This window comes from Odocoileus virginianus, chromosome 4, assembly GCF_023699985.2.
Source record: "Odocoileus virginianus isolate 20LAN1187 ecotype Illinois chromosome 4, Ovbor_1.2, whole genome shotgun sequence".
Taxonomy (NCBI): domain Eukaryota; kingdom Metazoa; phylum Chordata; class Mammalia; order Artiodactyla; family Cervidae; genus Odocoileus; species Odocoileus virginianus.
Window position 1 is genome coordinate 77219821 of NC_069677.1, and position 16790 is coordinate 77236610.

At 37.2% G+C, this 16790-nt stretch overlaps 1 protein-coding gene across 1 annotated transcript in view; it reads right to left on the reverse strand.

The window, feature by feature from the left end:
• BRWD1 (bromodomain and WD repeat domain containing 1) overlaps positions 1-16790 on the reverse strand; it is a 123001-nt gene that overhangs the window by 9081 nt on the left and 97130 nt on the right. The window contains exons 37-41 of the mRNA XM_070466778.1: positions 15129-15295; positions 10740-10966; positions 9163-9330; positions 5340-6233; positions 3458-4381 (exon numbers count right to left, since the gene is read on the reverse strand). Coding sequence (XP_070322879.1) covers positions 3458-4381; positions 5340-6233; positions 9163-9330; positions 10740-10966; positions 15129-15295 — 2380 coding nt within the window. The remainder of the gene's footprint in view (positions 1-3457; positions 4382-5339; positions 6234-9162; positions 9331-10739; positions 10967-15128; positions 15296-16790) is intronic.

Below are 16790 nucleotides of genomic sequence, written 5' to 3' on the forward strand. Positions count from 1 at the left end.
GGACAAGGGAACATAATTATGGACCCAACGTTACTCTAAATAAGAATTTTACTTAAGAGATCATCAGCCGGTGGAGTATGAAGGATTTAGTGATGTATTTTATTCTTACTTTTGAACAGTAGTACCTTCAGGTGGTAAGTTTATTGGTTTATGTCTCCTTTTCCATTTACCTAAAACATAAGTTCTTTCACCCCATTTCTTATTATAAAACTAATTTTCTTTTTAGGTACAACTCTTAACTATTCTTGGAAGAAACTTTTATGTTGTAACATAGAAGTTGTGAGTAAATAAATGTTTTATCACTCTTTTGAGGATTATTAAACTGACAAAGGATCTGATCCCCTAAAATTAAAAAAAAGGGGGCAAGGGAGAATGATTACCCTAGGAATTATCTGAAAATGGGATAAATGTTTCCTTTTATTTCAGAAGTTACTATACATTGTCAATATACCCTTTTCAAATAAGGAGGAAATGGGTGGGGGAAGCTTTTTAAACTTCACCTATTTTTACGTTTGAAATCTTTTTGTCTTAATATGCTTGGTAAAATTAGGAATCAAAACTCCAATCTAAATGACCTCAAACCTTTTTTTAACCCATAAATGAATAAAATCATAGGACTCTGGACATACACAACCACAGTAGTCTTTTCTTCTTCATATACATCATTCAGCTACTTCAAGTGCAATGGAAAGCTCTAGCACTTACTTCTGGATCAGTTCACATTCCACTTGTAACCTTTTGTCTTTTTTCACAGGAAAAATACAAACTGATCCCAAACTTATTAAAGTACATCTGTGCATTAAATCCCTGCTCATTTTGCATAAAGAGAAATAGAAAAAAAAAAGTCAAACATGTTCTAGTGCTCAATGTAAACATTTTGAACTATTAATTATTTATTAATTTTCCTTAAGGGTACTTAGAAGTGTGTGTCACATATTCAAAGTTAACCTTAGGAATAGCACCGTGACCAAAAAAATCCATAAAAATGATTCTCTCTATAATCCCTTAGTTTTACTTCAGAACTTGAGAAGCTACCATTGTCAACCATGTTTTCAAAGTCACCAGGCCAATTCTTACTTGTGTTTTTGGGTTTGTTTGTTTTTTTTTTTTTTTTCAGATGAAACCAAAATACTGCTTCTACACAGAAGGGTCTAGCCATTTTGGACAAAATGAAAAATTAGGAACTGGTTGACCAGCCAATCAATTCAGTCTAAAAGTTAAGAACAGTTCTACTGATGAAGCCTAAATGGTTTAAGTAACATTTTACCAAAAGAACTGATGTATTTATGAATATATTCCATATGAGTTTATGGATTTTTTTGGTACCTTTTTGCAGATGATGGTAAACATGGAGTTATATAACCCTGAGAATAGATATAAAACAGAGAAGTTTAAGAAGAGTTAAAATAAATTAATGGATATGACATCTATCACCAGTTCGCAAAATTAAGGAAGTAAAGAGCATTCCATTAATTTTTTTCAGGTCACTAGTCAAGGACAATTATCCTGACTCAATCTGTCAACAATACAGTTTAACACGAACTTTGAGAAGGAAAGCATCATAGTTTTGAAGTGGTGATAGCTCTCTCAACAACCAGAGAGGCAGGCAGACCACCTATCTCACTTGGTAATATCCAAGAATATCCTTCCCCTTACACCAGAGTAGAAAGAGAAAGAACCTTCTACCATGTCAACTGGAATAGAGAACCAAGAAATACCAACACTTGAGAACATTCTAACACTGATATCAGCCTGATGCTTTTCCATGTCTGCCACCTTAAGGATACACAGGAGAAAAGGGTTAATTTTGTCTGAAACCAAACACAGTTAGGGCCAATAAATAACAAAGGGTGGGGGTACTGTAACACACCCTTTAGCTACAAAATATGTAAACCACTTGAGTCAAGTCCATCTTCAGGCACAAACAAGCTAGGAATGGCCACCTACACTGTTTGGAGTAGCACAGCCTATCAAGTAAAAATATTTGGCTCGAAAATAAGTGTACTATGGTATTTGATGATGTGGCAAAAGTCACGCTTTAAGTGAATTTCAAAACTATTTTCCCACAACAGTTTCTTAGATTTATACTAGAGGTCACTAATAAAGATACTTAGTTGCACCAGCAAAGAATGCTTGGGATTGCACATGGCAGCAATAGAGTAAAAGAGATGGAGAATAACAGCTAACTATTTTCCTATATAAATGAGATTTGCAATTGCACTCTTATCAAAACTCAACTCTACAATTTAAGAGATGGGGGAAAACTACATATAATTTAAATACTCTTTTAGCCCTGTACACTCTATTAAAGAACACACTTTATCTAAATCTAAGGCACACAAACTCTATTTCACAGAGTAAGACTATGGAAGACCAAGATTTTGGTTAAATTCCATAAATGGAAAATAGGAGATCTTGGAAAGACAAATTATATAATATTTTGTTAGTGCACAATTTAAAAGAAAATGCTAGCTATGGTCTGGCCTTGGAGATTTAAAATATACAATCAAACATTAAAAAAATAATAATTTACCAGCACTTTATGAATTCAAGTTTATAAAATAAAGTGGATGATATTTTCCTTAAAAATAAAGAGAAAAAGAAGACCCACCAGGACTTGGAAAGAAAAACTGGAAACCATTTCAATGCAAATGATAAAATCTGGTAAAATGCAACCTACTTAAGTAGCCAGGGAAAGAAAAAAGTGGCAGGTACCTTGCCTACTAATCGTGGTTACCACCCACTCCCCAATTGTTATGTCAGTATGAACATAATATTTATGAAGAATCTGTAAACAAAGGTCATGTGAAATTTATACTACAATAGGACTGGAATTAGAAACTACCATCTCTTGAAGAATTCTGAAAATAACTGTATGACACTTGCTGCCATAAAAGTAATGCTTATTGGTTCTGATAACCAGAATGTCTAGTGTTTAACATATTTCAAACTCTTGCTATGTGTAGTTAAATACTGTCAAAAGTAGATTAGATCTGCCCCCAAAATGAAGCATATTTTGGCACCTGTGCTGAATGCTGCTACAAAGGCAAGCAAGTGCAAATAAAAATAACAGTCATGATTTAGTCACATTCATAACTTTTCATAGAAAAATATAAATATATTCCCTGAATTGTAGGACAAAAAATAATTTCAACAGCCAGCTTTCACTATAAATTCCAGTCCATTCCCTCTTTAAGTGAACTGGTTTTCCCTCAAGGTCATAAGGTGCAATCATCAAAATCTAACACATTTTCTAAGCTCCTATCATCATCCCCATCATGGTATCTCACGGTCCTTCTACCCTGATTTCTCGTCTTTATTTTTGAACGTCGAAGAACTCTTTTAGATTTTGCATAGTCCACATCCTCCCAGTCATTATCATCCACATTTAACCTAGGACGTTTGCTCTGTCTTGGTCGTCTCATGGTTTTAGATACATTAGCTGTAAAAGTTTTACCTTTTCTAACTACTTTTGCTTTCCCTTTCGTTTTCCTCTTTTTGGTTTTTGAATCATCCGTACAGTCAGCATCTGATTCAGTGGCAGATCCCAAATCTGAGTCAGATTTGGGGCTAGTGTCTGGTCCACACTTTGAACTCCCTGTTGTTTCAGAAGCTTTCACATTTTCCAATTCAGTTTGCAGTCTCTTCCTTTTTACTTCTGTCTCGGCAGCTTCCTGTGAATCCTGCACCACTTTTGTCTTACTGAAAGGAGCCTTCCCATAGGTCCGGAGCCTCCTGCCGTTCCACCTACGTAGCCCATAGTTCAGTTCCTCTTCAAAGTTATTCTCTGCAGTAGCTTTGTGCACCAAAGTTGACTCAGAAGAACATTTTCTACCTATCTCACCCCCTGGAATATGGCTTTTTGAACCTTCCTCCAAAGACCCAACCAAGGCATTCTTTGTTTTAGAAGGTGCAGCACTGGTCTTGAGACTCCTGGTACGCCTGTTCTTGTGTCCTGAATCCAACACACCTTCAGAGTCTGAGTCTTCATTTAAAGACTGACTGATACTTTTTGTACTACCTTCTGAGTCGGCTTCAGGTGGCTGCCCTTCACAGCCACTCTGTTCGTTTGGCACTTCACAATTTACATCCCCCTCAGAATCGCTGTCTATCTTCTGAGCTGTGGCACATGCAATATGGAGGGGCTTTTTCCTCGCATTTTTGCTCCCAGCGCACAGGTAGTCTACATGGCCATCTTCTGCGTCGCTCATCAGCTTGATCCGACTGGCAGCAGTGGTGGCACACCTCCGAGGCACTCGCAGAAGGCCTGGTCTGGCTCTGGATGCTTTCTTAACCACCTTTGAATTGCTGTCTGAGTCACTGGAACAGACCCTTTTCCTGGCAGCTTTCCTGCTCTGTCCATGATTTTGTGATGCAGAATCTAAAAATCAAGCATACTCTTTTAATCTTTACTAGAAGAGTAAGTCTAAAGGAATTAAATGTTCAACATTTTAAACAACTTAAGTCCGGAATTCCTTCTAACTTCAAAGGAGGATGGCAATGAATGGGTTTGGCTTTTACTACTTTCGAACAGTGACTTTTTCAGCCTCGGCACCATTCACAAGTGTAACATACGCCCATCAGTAACACCCCATGCCTTTCTATCTATATACACAAGACACTCAACACTACAATATTTTATTTACCTGAATACAAACTAAAGTCTCTTCACCACTGCACTAAGGTATGCAAACTAACCACTCAGCCTCCCTGAAACTTAACAAGTTCCGTCACACACTAAGTTTAATCTTAGCTTTATATGGCTCCTGATCTAGTATTTTTCTCCATTTACCAGGACAATCTCAATTCAGCAATTTATCTTAACTCTCCATACTCCAGAGTTAGTATCAATAAAATGGACATAATAATAATAGTACTTATCTCATAAAAGATATAAAGACTAAACTGGTTCATAAATAAATGTAAAGCATTTAGAAAAAAATCCTGATGACAAATAGCTTGGGAACTGTTCTGTGAGCTATTATTATTACTACCTACCACATTCCTTTCAATCACCTTTTTCTTTCCTTTTCTCAAACTATTATCACTAACAGCTTATAAATGCTGGCCTCTGCTTTTCTTGAACCCATAGCTGATACAATATCCCCATTATCAATATAAGAAGTGAAATCTCTATTAAAAATAGCTAGGCTAAGGCTGCCTGTCACATGAGCAACACTAAATGTACTCAACAACAGTAACAGTACACACAGAGAGAAAAAATGAATGGAGAATGCATGACATGGAAAGAAAGCAGGTGGCAAAGAAAAATTTCATGGGGAAAAAAATGCTATAATAAAAAAGATAGCAGTGAACCAAGGTTAAATGTTTTGAATTACCTTTTATAAAACTATTTGGTTTTTCTTTTGCTTTCTTGTCATCATCTGAATCCAAATCAGTTTCAGATACATGATCTGAAAAACACTGGGATCTGGCAACAGGTTCACACTTCACATTCCCTGAACTCAGGTTCATTTCCATCTTACGACATCTGTCTTGTCCATCTTCTTTGTCAGACTCAGAGTCCTCTGAATCACTGAAGATCTTTGCTTTTTTAAGGAAAGGAGCATTCTTGCGACCTGTGCTGTATTTCCTACTGCTGTATTTTTTTGTTTCAGAATTTGCTTTCTCCTCTTCCTCTGAGATGCCTTCTGCCTTAAGTTTTGGCAAAGATGTTGATGGGCCAGCAGTTCTGTTATGTCCTTTATCTGAATCATGACTTTTAGAGTCTTCCTCAGAAGATGCTATTTTAAGGAATTTTGTTTTAGAAGTTGCTGGAATTTGGGACTTGTAACCATTAGCATGCCAATTTTTCCGGGCTACCCGTAAATCACTTTCTGACTCTGAATCTCCATTTTCAGTATTCTGGGCAGCAAGAGAGTTGGACAATGGTGACAGTTGATCTTTTAGCTCCTCTTCTTCAAGTTCTGACTTCAAGCTCTGGTCATCCTCAGAATTATGTAATAATTTTTTTCTAGCTACAGCAGAAGCATTGCGGTGGGGTAGCTTACGGCCAGAACAGACACTTTCAGAGGTAGAATTCTCCTCTACGTCACTCATTAACTTGATTTTATTGGCAGCCACAGCAGCACACTTTCGCAGCACTTTCCGGTTATTTCCAGCTCTCGCTTTTACACTTTCACCAGTCACCAAAGAATTGTTATCTGAGTCACTTAAATAGACTCTCTTTCTAGTGGCTTTTCTGCCACATCCATTTTCTAAAGAAACTGGACCTAAAAATAAAGTAACAGTTAGATTAGAAAGGGCTTCCTTATTCCAACGTTTCTAAACGACTTCATTATTTTAGTACTAATGTTCCTTATTCTTTTAATGTCAAAACAGATTACACCTTTCTAAATTTAAAAAGTTTAAAGGGTAGAACAGAACAGAGAATCCAGAAATAACCCAAGCACAGATGGTCAATTAATTTATGACAAAGGAGCCAAGAATATAAAATGGAAAAGGACAATCTTGTCAATAAATAGTGTTGGGAAACTAGACATCACATGCAAAAGAATGAATGAATATCATATACCATAAGATATACTGTATTTTATATCTTATAATACACAAAATTAACTCAAAGTAGATTAAAGAATATAAGACCTGAAACCACAAAACTAGAAGAAAATATAGGCAGAAAGATCCTTGACATTGGTCTTGGCAATGATTTTTTAGATCTGACTTCAAAAGCAAAAGCAATGAAAACAAAAATAAACAAGCAGGACTACATCAAACAGCTTCTGCACAGTAAAGGAAATCATCAACAAAATGAAATGGCAACCCACTGAAAAGGAGAAAATATTTGCAAAAACATATATCTGATCAGGGGTTAATATCCAAAATACATAGAGAACTCATTCAACTCAAACCTCACCCCCTCCAAAAAAAAATCAATTTAAAAATGGGCAGAGAATCTGAATAGGCACTTTTCCATAGAAGACATACAGATGGCCAACAGGCACATGAAAAGACACTCAACATCACTGATCATCAGGAAAATGCAAGTCAAAACCAGAATGAGGTACCACCTCACATCTGTTTGAACAGCTATTATCAGAAAGATAAAAAATAACAAATGTTGGTGAGGATTTGTGCCAGGAGCCAACACACGGGATCCTACCCATGACAAGGTCATGAGGGAGAAAACCTGACAGGCAAGGCGGATCAGGTTTTCAGGGATTCCAAAAAGCTGCCCCCGGCACTCACCTTAAAGATGATATCTGTCTTTCTGATGACTTCAATAGACTACTCCCTAATTTCTGTGACACAGGCAGAAGGCCTTCCCCCATCTCTTTCTAAATAAGAATCAGTTTAGAACTTTAATCAATAAGTTTCCCGGATGGTGGTATTTTATGAGATTATCCAGGGTGAAAGGAGTGTTTTAATTTAAACTCCTTTGCTGGTATTTTAGTTTATTTGGCAAATGTGTTTATGCCCTTGGTACTAATATTCATGACTGCTTATAATACCCTAATCATAAAACAGCATAAAGAACCTGATCATATAAAGACCCTAATAAACATAGAGCCCTTCAGGGAGTAAGGAAACCCTATTATAAAACACAAGAAAAATTATTCTAAAAGTGGTTATTGGGTTAACATTTGCTTGCTGTGTTTTTGCTCTTAATGTGCTAAGGTTGTGCAGTGGAAGCCATTGTTAATATAGTTATAGATCTAGAAAAATAAGAGCTTAGCCCTAGTGTGGTAACAATGAGACGGTTGTTAATTATTAGCCAGGAGTGCTAAGCAAGGGCTACCTCACCGAAGCCGCAGAGTCTGTGTGGGATAAACCTCTTAGATAAATTCAAGTGACAACTTCTGCAGAAGAATTGACCTTTGTGTTAACAAGGTTATACTTCTACTATGCTGTGACATGCTGTACTGCTGCCCTAAGAGACTGCAACTTTTCTGTTAAAATCACCATAGAAACAGAAAATAGGTTTACATTCACCTGACTTGCATAAAATGTTAATAGGCCCCAAGGCCAGAAGACAATGTACAAGACCCTCATAAACAGAAGAAGTATGCAGAAAACACCCTGGTTTCGTGAAGGACAAGCTGATGTAATGTTAAACTATCTTCCCCTCAGAAATGTACTAACTTAGGGTATAAAAGCTACGGTAAAAAATAAAGCATTGTCAGACCCTGCTGCAAACACCCCCGTCTGGTCACTCTCTCTCTCTCTCGCCAATGCCATTCATCCTGAGGGTACCCCTGGATCCTGCCAGGCTGGATCCCAGCAGATTTGAAAGAAAAGAAAACCCTTGTGCACTGTTATTGGGAAAACTGGTGTAGCCACTATAGAAAACAGTATGGTTGGTCCTCAAAAAATTACATGATCCAACAATTCCAATTCTGGCTATTTATGTAAAGAAAACAAAAACATGAATTTGAAAAGATACATGCAACCCCCATGCTCACTGCAGCATTATTTACAACAGCCAAGATATGGACACAACCTAAGTGTTGTTTCCATAGAGATGGATGGATAAAGAAGATAACAAACACACATCTACAGAAACAGGAATACTGTTCAGCCACAAAAGAGAATGGATTCTTGCCATTTGTGACAACATGGACAGACCTTGAGGGCACTATGCAAAGTGAAATAAGTCAGACAGAAAAACAAATACCCTATGTTTAAGTGGAATCTATACTTCTATGTGGAATCTACAAAAACAAAACATGCTCCACCAGAAAACAGACTGATGGTTGCCAGGGGGAGGGCGGATAGGGAGTGGGTAAAATGGGTGAATGGAGTCTAAAGGTACAAACTTCCAGTTATAAAATAAATAAATCATGGAGACACAATGTACAACATGGCAAGCAGAGTTAATATGGCACTGCATATATGAAAGTTGCTAAGAGTGTGTCTTAAAAAGTCTTCATCACAAGAAGAAAGAAAATTTTCTGACTATGCATGGTGACACATGGTAACTAAACTTACTGTGGTAATCATTGTCAAGTACACAAATGTCAAGTCAATTACACTGTACACCTGAAATTAAAATATTTTATGTCAATTATGTCTCAAGGGAAAAAAAGCATACAGGACATGTAATCATGTGCAGATCCGTCAGGTGAGTAAAGCATTCACTGTTTATTTAGCTTTGGGCTCCCCTGACACACGCTTCCCCCAGCACACTGAGCCTCCTCTCACCAGCGTTCCTCTGCGCAGCTCTGGTCCTGGTCACCCTGAGGCCGCTGCTCCTGGCCAGCCCGCTGCGGGAGGAGGGGTCTCGAGCTCTTGGACTCTCTTTGCTTTCCTCAGAACTATTTGAAGCTGAAGATGATGAAGAGATACCTAAAGAATCTTCCATTTCACTTTCTAAGAAAAATGAAGCATTAACAGTTCATTACATATACACTCCTATCTTTACACAGTAAGCAGTTATTTTGTAACAACAGACTAAAGGTAGATTCCTAAAATACTTAGAAGCGAGTATATTTTTAAAAACGGTTTCAAAGAATAGCTGATAATACTAAAAGGTACATAATCAGCATTTGAAATCAAGTTTGTTCTCTTATTCCTGAAAGTAACATATTAATACTGATTTAGATTCAGAAAATAAGAGTTTATATACTGATATTTTATAAACAAGCTTTCATTAAAATTTTAACAAGCCCCACGATAATGGGGCTTCTTCCTGCTTCTGTTTTGAAATAAGTATTTCCTATAGAAAAGACAGTCACTTCAAGTCCAATATTTTAGCAGGCTTTCGGGTCTCTCTCTAGCAGTTGTTCCTAACAGCATCTTTGTACCACACATGCTTCCAAGCTCAAGAAAGAGCATTTCAACATGTGACACACACACACACGCACACACAGGTAGAAAAGGTGTGAGATAAGTAAGATAGGAAACCAAATTTCCTGTTCCTTCAGCCAGGCATGTCTATCACAAAACAAATATTCCACCAAAATGAGTGGGGACATATTGTTAAAGGACAATATTATGCTCCATAATACAACCCAATTCTATGTCAAAGAAGAAAGTGGCTGATAGAGGAATGTGTATGTGCCATCTCCTGCATTCCACGTCCCATCATTCTGACTGTGTTTCCAGATTCTTCTCCTTCCCCATGTATCACTGTCAAACTGATTCATCCTCCTGAGACAGAATTCGTCATGTGATTCCCTCAAAACAAGGGACCCTATTAAGTAATCCAAACTTCTCTGTAAGGCTTGCCATTCTTTAAACTGAGGCTGCATTCTACCTGCCTGATCTTACTGTTTTAAATCACAACAGTAATCACCATACTATCATGACAAGTCACCAAAATCACTCAGAACAAACTCAAGGATGTACATAACACAACATCATTCATAGGATGTTCACAGTCTGTGTCAGCTTCAGTTAAACTGAAGTTTAGTAATAACTTCAGTTATTACCAACAGTATTTTTTATTTTCCAGGTCATCAAGCCTTAAACTTACATGATTTAAAGAAATTTTTCCATGTCAAATTTTGCATACAAAGTATGATATTTATACCACATTATTTAAATCCTGAAGGATTCAAATTTGCTTAAAATGTGGCTGCACCATTTGCAAAGAACAGCATTTATCAAATATAATTAATTATTCCATGTGTTACTTATGTCTCTTCTGTTCAATTTTACGTTCCTTGAATATCAAGACCATATCTTACTTCTTTATTCTTTCCTCAAAATCCACAGTAACTAGCAGTGTTATAAACTTCAGTGCTCAACAGGTGAACACACAACATTCCATTTCTCACCAGATAATGTAGAACCATTTGTCAGAGTGACAGGTCTATTTCTTCTCATTCTTTCTGATGATGCTGCTGAATCTGAAGAGTCACCAGAAGTAACACCTGAAGAGACACTAGCAGTTGTCTTGCGGCTTGTGGAATAAGTTGCCCTACTTGAGGTAGGCTGGATAGGAGAACCTACGAACTCAGAAATTACTTTTGTCTGAGATTTTAAACGCTTCTGCTTGGTATTTCTGGTCAAAGATAGGAAAAATAAAACAATATTGAGCAAAACAGAGGATGTCTAAATAACAATGTATTATTAAAGAATAACTTTATGATCAAGACACTGAAATATTCATTATTAACATCTTACTCTAGCTTGGGTTACTATTCTTTCTTTAAATTTGACATTGTTTCATTCCAAATTTGAGTAATAAACAGATAATCTAAGTAACAGTATTATAGAAAATCATACTGAATACCTTAGATTCTTTGGATTAAATGCTAAGAAGAGCCAACATTTATGTTAATACAGGCATTCATTCATAAGATATATTTTTTAAAGTTGTATGTGTAATGAAATTTGTGATTTTTTATTTATTTATTATTTTTGGCCACATAACTGCCTGTGGGATCTCAGTGTCCTGACTATAGTGATTGAACCCAGACCATGGCCGTGAAAGCCTGGAGTCCTAACCACTTGGCCACCAGGGAATTCCCTATATTAAGAATGAGATTCTCAATATGACAATATTCCCTCTAGGCTCATTTTTATATATTCCTAAAGACAGGATAGACTTCCCTGTATTTCAAACAGTAAAGAATCTGCCTACGATGCAGGAGACCAGGGTTTGATCCCTGGGTTGGGAAGTCCCTCTGGAGAAGGGAATGGCAATCCACTCCAGTACTCTTGCCTGGAGAATTCCATGACAGAGAAGCCTGGCAGGCTACAGTCCATGGGGTCACAAAGTGTTGGAGACGACTGAGCGACTCACACACACACAAAGACAGTATAAAATCAGGAGAAATCAACAAAACCTGAACAGAAAGAACAGAGAGGCAAAAGACATATCAAGCTAGCTTTTTTCTGAGACCAATATGTTTACATCTAAGTGCCAATTCACCATATTTGATTCCTGAGCCATGTATTATGGTGAAAAAAAGATGGAAGTTTAAAACAATCTGAGTTTAAATTACAGATCTGACTAATATTCATGTTTTTTAAAGATAACCCTTTAAAACAAAAGATTTGGTTTTGTTTTCCCTTAAAACAAAAAGATAAAGGTGCTTTTCCTTTTAGAGAGTATCTAAGGCATCTGAGCTTAAAGATAACCACACTCAACTATACTTCAATTTTTTGAAGGAAAAATAAAACAGTAATTCTTTTAAGCAGTAACTTTATCATAATCAAGAAAATTCAAGTTTTCAAATGTAAATAGACTGTTTTTAAAGGCAAGCAGCTTTCTAGTTTCCATGTGTTAAATGCAATGTCAGTTACAAATGGGAGAAGGACAGATGGCTACAAAATGTATTATCTTGATTTCCTTCATTAAAAAAACAAAAGGATTTACAAAGAAAACTCAAGTTTATTATGTCAAAAATTTAACTTCCATTAATATCAAACATGGGCTTCCCCAGAAGCTCAGTGGTAAAGAATCTATGTACCAAGGATGCATGGGTCAGATTCCTAGGTCAGAAAGATCCCCTGGAGAAGGAAATGGCAACCCATTCCAGCATCTTTGCCTGGGAAATCCCAGGGACAGAAGAGTCTGGCAGGCTACAATCCATGGGGTCACAAAGAGTCAGACATGACTGAATGACTAAACAACAACATCAACTAGAGAGTAATATAAGAAGAAATAATTACATGCCTACTGCTGCTGCTAAGTTGCTTCAGTCGTGTCCGACTCTGTGCAACCCCATAGACGGCAGCCCACCAGGCTCCGCCGCCCCTGGGATCCTCCAGGCAAGAACACTGGAGTGGGCTGCCATTTCCTTCTCCAGTGCATGCAAGTGAAACGTGAAAGTGAAGTCGCTCAGTCATGTCCGACTCTTCGCGACCCCATGGACTGCAGCCAACCAGGCTCCTCCATCCATGGGATTCTCCAGGCAAGAGGACTGGAGTGGGGTGCCATTGCCTTTTCCGAATTACATACTTATACCTATCATAAACTTGACTTTTAACAGTAGTCAAGGTGTAGTAGCTCAAAATGAACACATTCTCTTGGTATCCTATCCTTTATGAATAAAAAAAATGAAGGAAGCCTCAGAAAACATTGGGAGACCATTACACACACCAGCATATGTATAATGGGAGCCCCAAAGGGCCCTTGTGGTTCAGTTGGTAAAGAATCCACCTGCAATGCAGGAGGACCTGGGTTCAATCCCTGGGTTGGGAAGATTCCCTGGAGAAGGGAAAGGCTACCCATTCCAGTATTCTGGCCTGGAGAATTCCATGGACTGTAAAGTCCATGAGGTCACCAAAAGTCTGAGACGACTGAGAAACTTTCACTTTCACAGGAGACAAAAGGAGAACAAAAATATTTGAAACATAATGGCTGAAAATCACCCAAATCTGATGAAAACAGTACATATCCACAAAGTTGCACAAATTTCAAGAAGGATAAATGCAAATCCACACCTACAGTCAGCTGCAAGATGAAGACAAAAAAAAAATCTTGAAAGCAGCAAGAGAAAAACTGCCTGTGTACAATGGAAGGAACCTCCATAAGATTAATAGCTGACTTCTCATCAGAAACACTGGAGGTCAGCAGGCAGAAAGATGACATAGTCAAACTGCTAAAAGAGAAACAACTGCCAACTGAGAATTCTATATACAGCAAAATTAGTCTTGATAAAAGTGAAATTAAGAACATTCCCTGATGAACAAAGATTAAGGGAATTCACTGCTAGCATGTCTGCCTTACAAGAAATAGTAAAGGACTTCACAGACTTCCCTGGTGGTCTGGTGGTTAAGAATCTGCCTGCCAATGCAGGGGACATGGGTTCAATCCCTAGTCCCAGGGAAGATCCCAACATGCCTCAGAGCAACTAAGTCAATGAACCACAACTATGGAGCCCACATGCTGCCCACACACTGCAACTGCCGAAGCCCACATGTTCAAGGGCCTACGCTGCACAACAAGAAGCCACAGGTGTGAGAGGCATGCACCTCACACAGCCCGTCAGCTCTGAGAAGCCCGTGCACCACAAGAGAGTAGCCACCCCTTGCTGCAGCTAGAGGAAGCCCACATGCAACAGCGAAGACAGAGCACAGCTCAAAAATAAATAGGGAACCCCTGCTGGGCCAGTGGCTAGACTCCATGCTCCCAATGTAGGGGGCCAGTTTGATCCCTGGTCAGAGAACTAGATCCCAAGTACCTCAGTTAGAACCGAAACTAGCACAGCCAAATAAAGAAACATAAATAAGTATTTTTTTAAAGAAACATTAAAGGATTTTAGGTTGAAAAGAAATAAAACCAGAGGGTAACTCAAATCCACAAAAAGAAATAAATGACCACTGGAAAAGGTAATTACTTAGGTAAATATATTGGGTTGACCAAAAAGTTTGTTCTGGTTTATCCATTAAGATGTTACAGAAAATCCTGAATGCATCTTTTGGCCAACCCAATCTAACTGTATAAATAATTTGTTTCTTCTTTTCTTAACTGATTTGAAAGGCAACTGCATAAAACAACATAAAAAAGTATAAACTCTATGAGAGTTAAGGGCACAAATAAGAAGGGGAAAAGAGCTAAAGTGAAACAATTCTTAAATCTGTGGGAATGAAATAGTATTAACCTGAAATAGATTGTTTTCAATTTAGATGCATGACGTAATCCCAAAAACAACCATGAGGAAATCCATCAAGGTAACAGTGCATATTCTAAATGTACATGAAAACAACTAAACACTGAAAAACTCATTCTCCACATTTCAACACTTTAAACATCTATAAATGTGATATTAATGCAAGCTACAGTCATAAATGACAGAATAGTTTACTATAAAAAGGAGTAACTCCTGCATTTTATATTTCTTTTCTACAAGTAATCTCCAGTGAAAACATGTACGTTACATCAAACTGGCACTTTACCTTACACAATCAAATGCTCAATAGCCATATCTAGTAATCATTTTACTCTCTGCATTAAAAAAAAAATTCTTATGCGAAACTAAATAATATTTTGAATAATCCTTAATAAGACTTAATTGATGTTTCATTAAATGCTTACAAATTTATGTAACTAAAAATCACCACAATAGCTCTATATGCAGAGAATGCCTTCAACCTATAAAAAGTGACAATTCTTTTCTGTTCTCTAAAATGATTAAGCATTTCTAACATAATAGAAATTAAGTATCACAACCTGATTTAAAAACTGCATACAGAGACTACAACAACCAATTCACCTGATATTTTTGTTAGCCTGATTGACACGGTTACAATTTTGTCGTCTCTTAAACCTCTGGCTTCTTCGAAGTTTTTCATTGAATTTCTGACCAATTTTAAAATCAGAGGAGATTTTCTTCATTTTTTCTTCAAATAAGGCAGACAATCTCAAGGTCATACTATAAATCTGCAAGGACATGAAAGCAAAACTGGAACTATAAAATCTTATATTTTTACAAATAAATTTGTAATAATCATTGAGGTACTTGTAATCTATTATATCACTGTTCTAGATAATGGCTGGTCCTTATTTTATCTATTTTCCATCCCTTCCCTTCAAGGACACTGAAGTACCAAATTCACACCACTCTGATAAAAAGGAAGCAATTTTAAATCAATCAACCCTCTACAATCTTGGGTTTAGGTCTGTATGTTTTCAGTGGTTCTCAATTGATTTTTCCCACATCTACATGTACAAACCTCCAAAATGCCTCCTTCTCCTAAAGTTATAAAGGAAATTGATTGGTTTTATGGTTGCTATTTAGGCAGCAAAAGGGCAGTGTCTCCTTGGGACAAGGGAACAAAAGCACCTCCACACCAGTCTCTACTTGAAATCTGAATGCCTCTTATGCCACTTAAGATCTAAATTATTGTTAGAAAAAGAGATGGCTTGCATCCAGAAGAAGACATTATGCCCTATAACCTTAATTATGTAAGAAAGATTATGTTATAATAACTTTTATAATTAAAAACATCAAATTTAAAAAAAAAAAAACATCAAATTTTTAAAAGGACAGCAATGCTACCTACTACAAATAACTTTTGGCACAGCTATGTATTTACAGGAAGTACTATGCATTCATCCACAATCATTCCTGAAAATAAAATGTAAAAATATTTAACAAAGATAAATATCAATCACTCTGGTGCATGGTGGAGGAAGGTGAAGAGACTAACACTGGAGAACCTTTAAAAAGTATGTAAAATATGTGACTTTCTCACATTTATACATACACACACACGTATACAGGTATCCCTCACTTTTAAGAAAGGTTTACTTTCTGCCACTTCATTTTTATAAAAGACCTACTTTATTAGTATCCCTTTTCACTGACTCAAAGAAATCCAAAGATTTTCCCTTTATGAAAAAAGGTGAAAAGAGAGTTCAGCATGTTTGCAACAAGCCATCACAGAGGCGCAGCGAGAGCAGCGCCACCAAGCTTCTTCCCCAGCAACTACTCTCGCCATCTCGGCAATGCGTCACCACAGTTGTGATTTTAGTTTTTAAAGTGACATCCCAAACCAGAGAGAAACATTTATTATGGTTGCTGAGCCTGCACTGACACATCATCACCCATAGTCCATTGACAACATTAGGGTTCATTCTTGGTGCTGAATATTCTATGGGCTTTGACAAATTTTCCCTTTCAACAGCCTTCTAGTCAGCGAAGTTTTGGCAGGGAGATCAGCTGATACCCCTTTATGGGAGATCCCTTACTTAGGATTCTCCGTTTCTCTCTTGTTGTCTTTAAAATTCTCTATGCTTGACTTTTACCATTTCAACTATGCTATGTCTTGGTATGCATCTATCTGTTTGTGATTCATTTTGTTTAGGTAAGTCGCCACAGTTCTGAACTGTGTTTGAGAGCATCTGAGTTTTATCTTGGTGTATTCGGTGCATC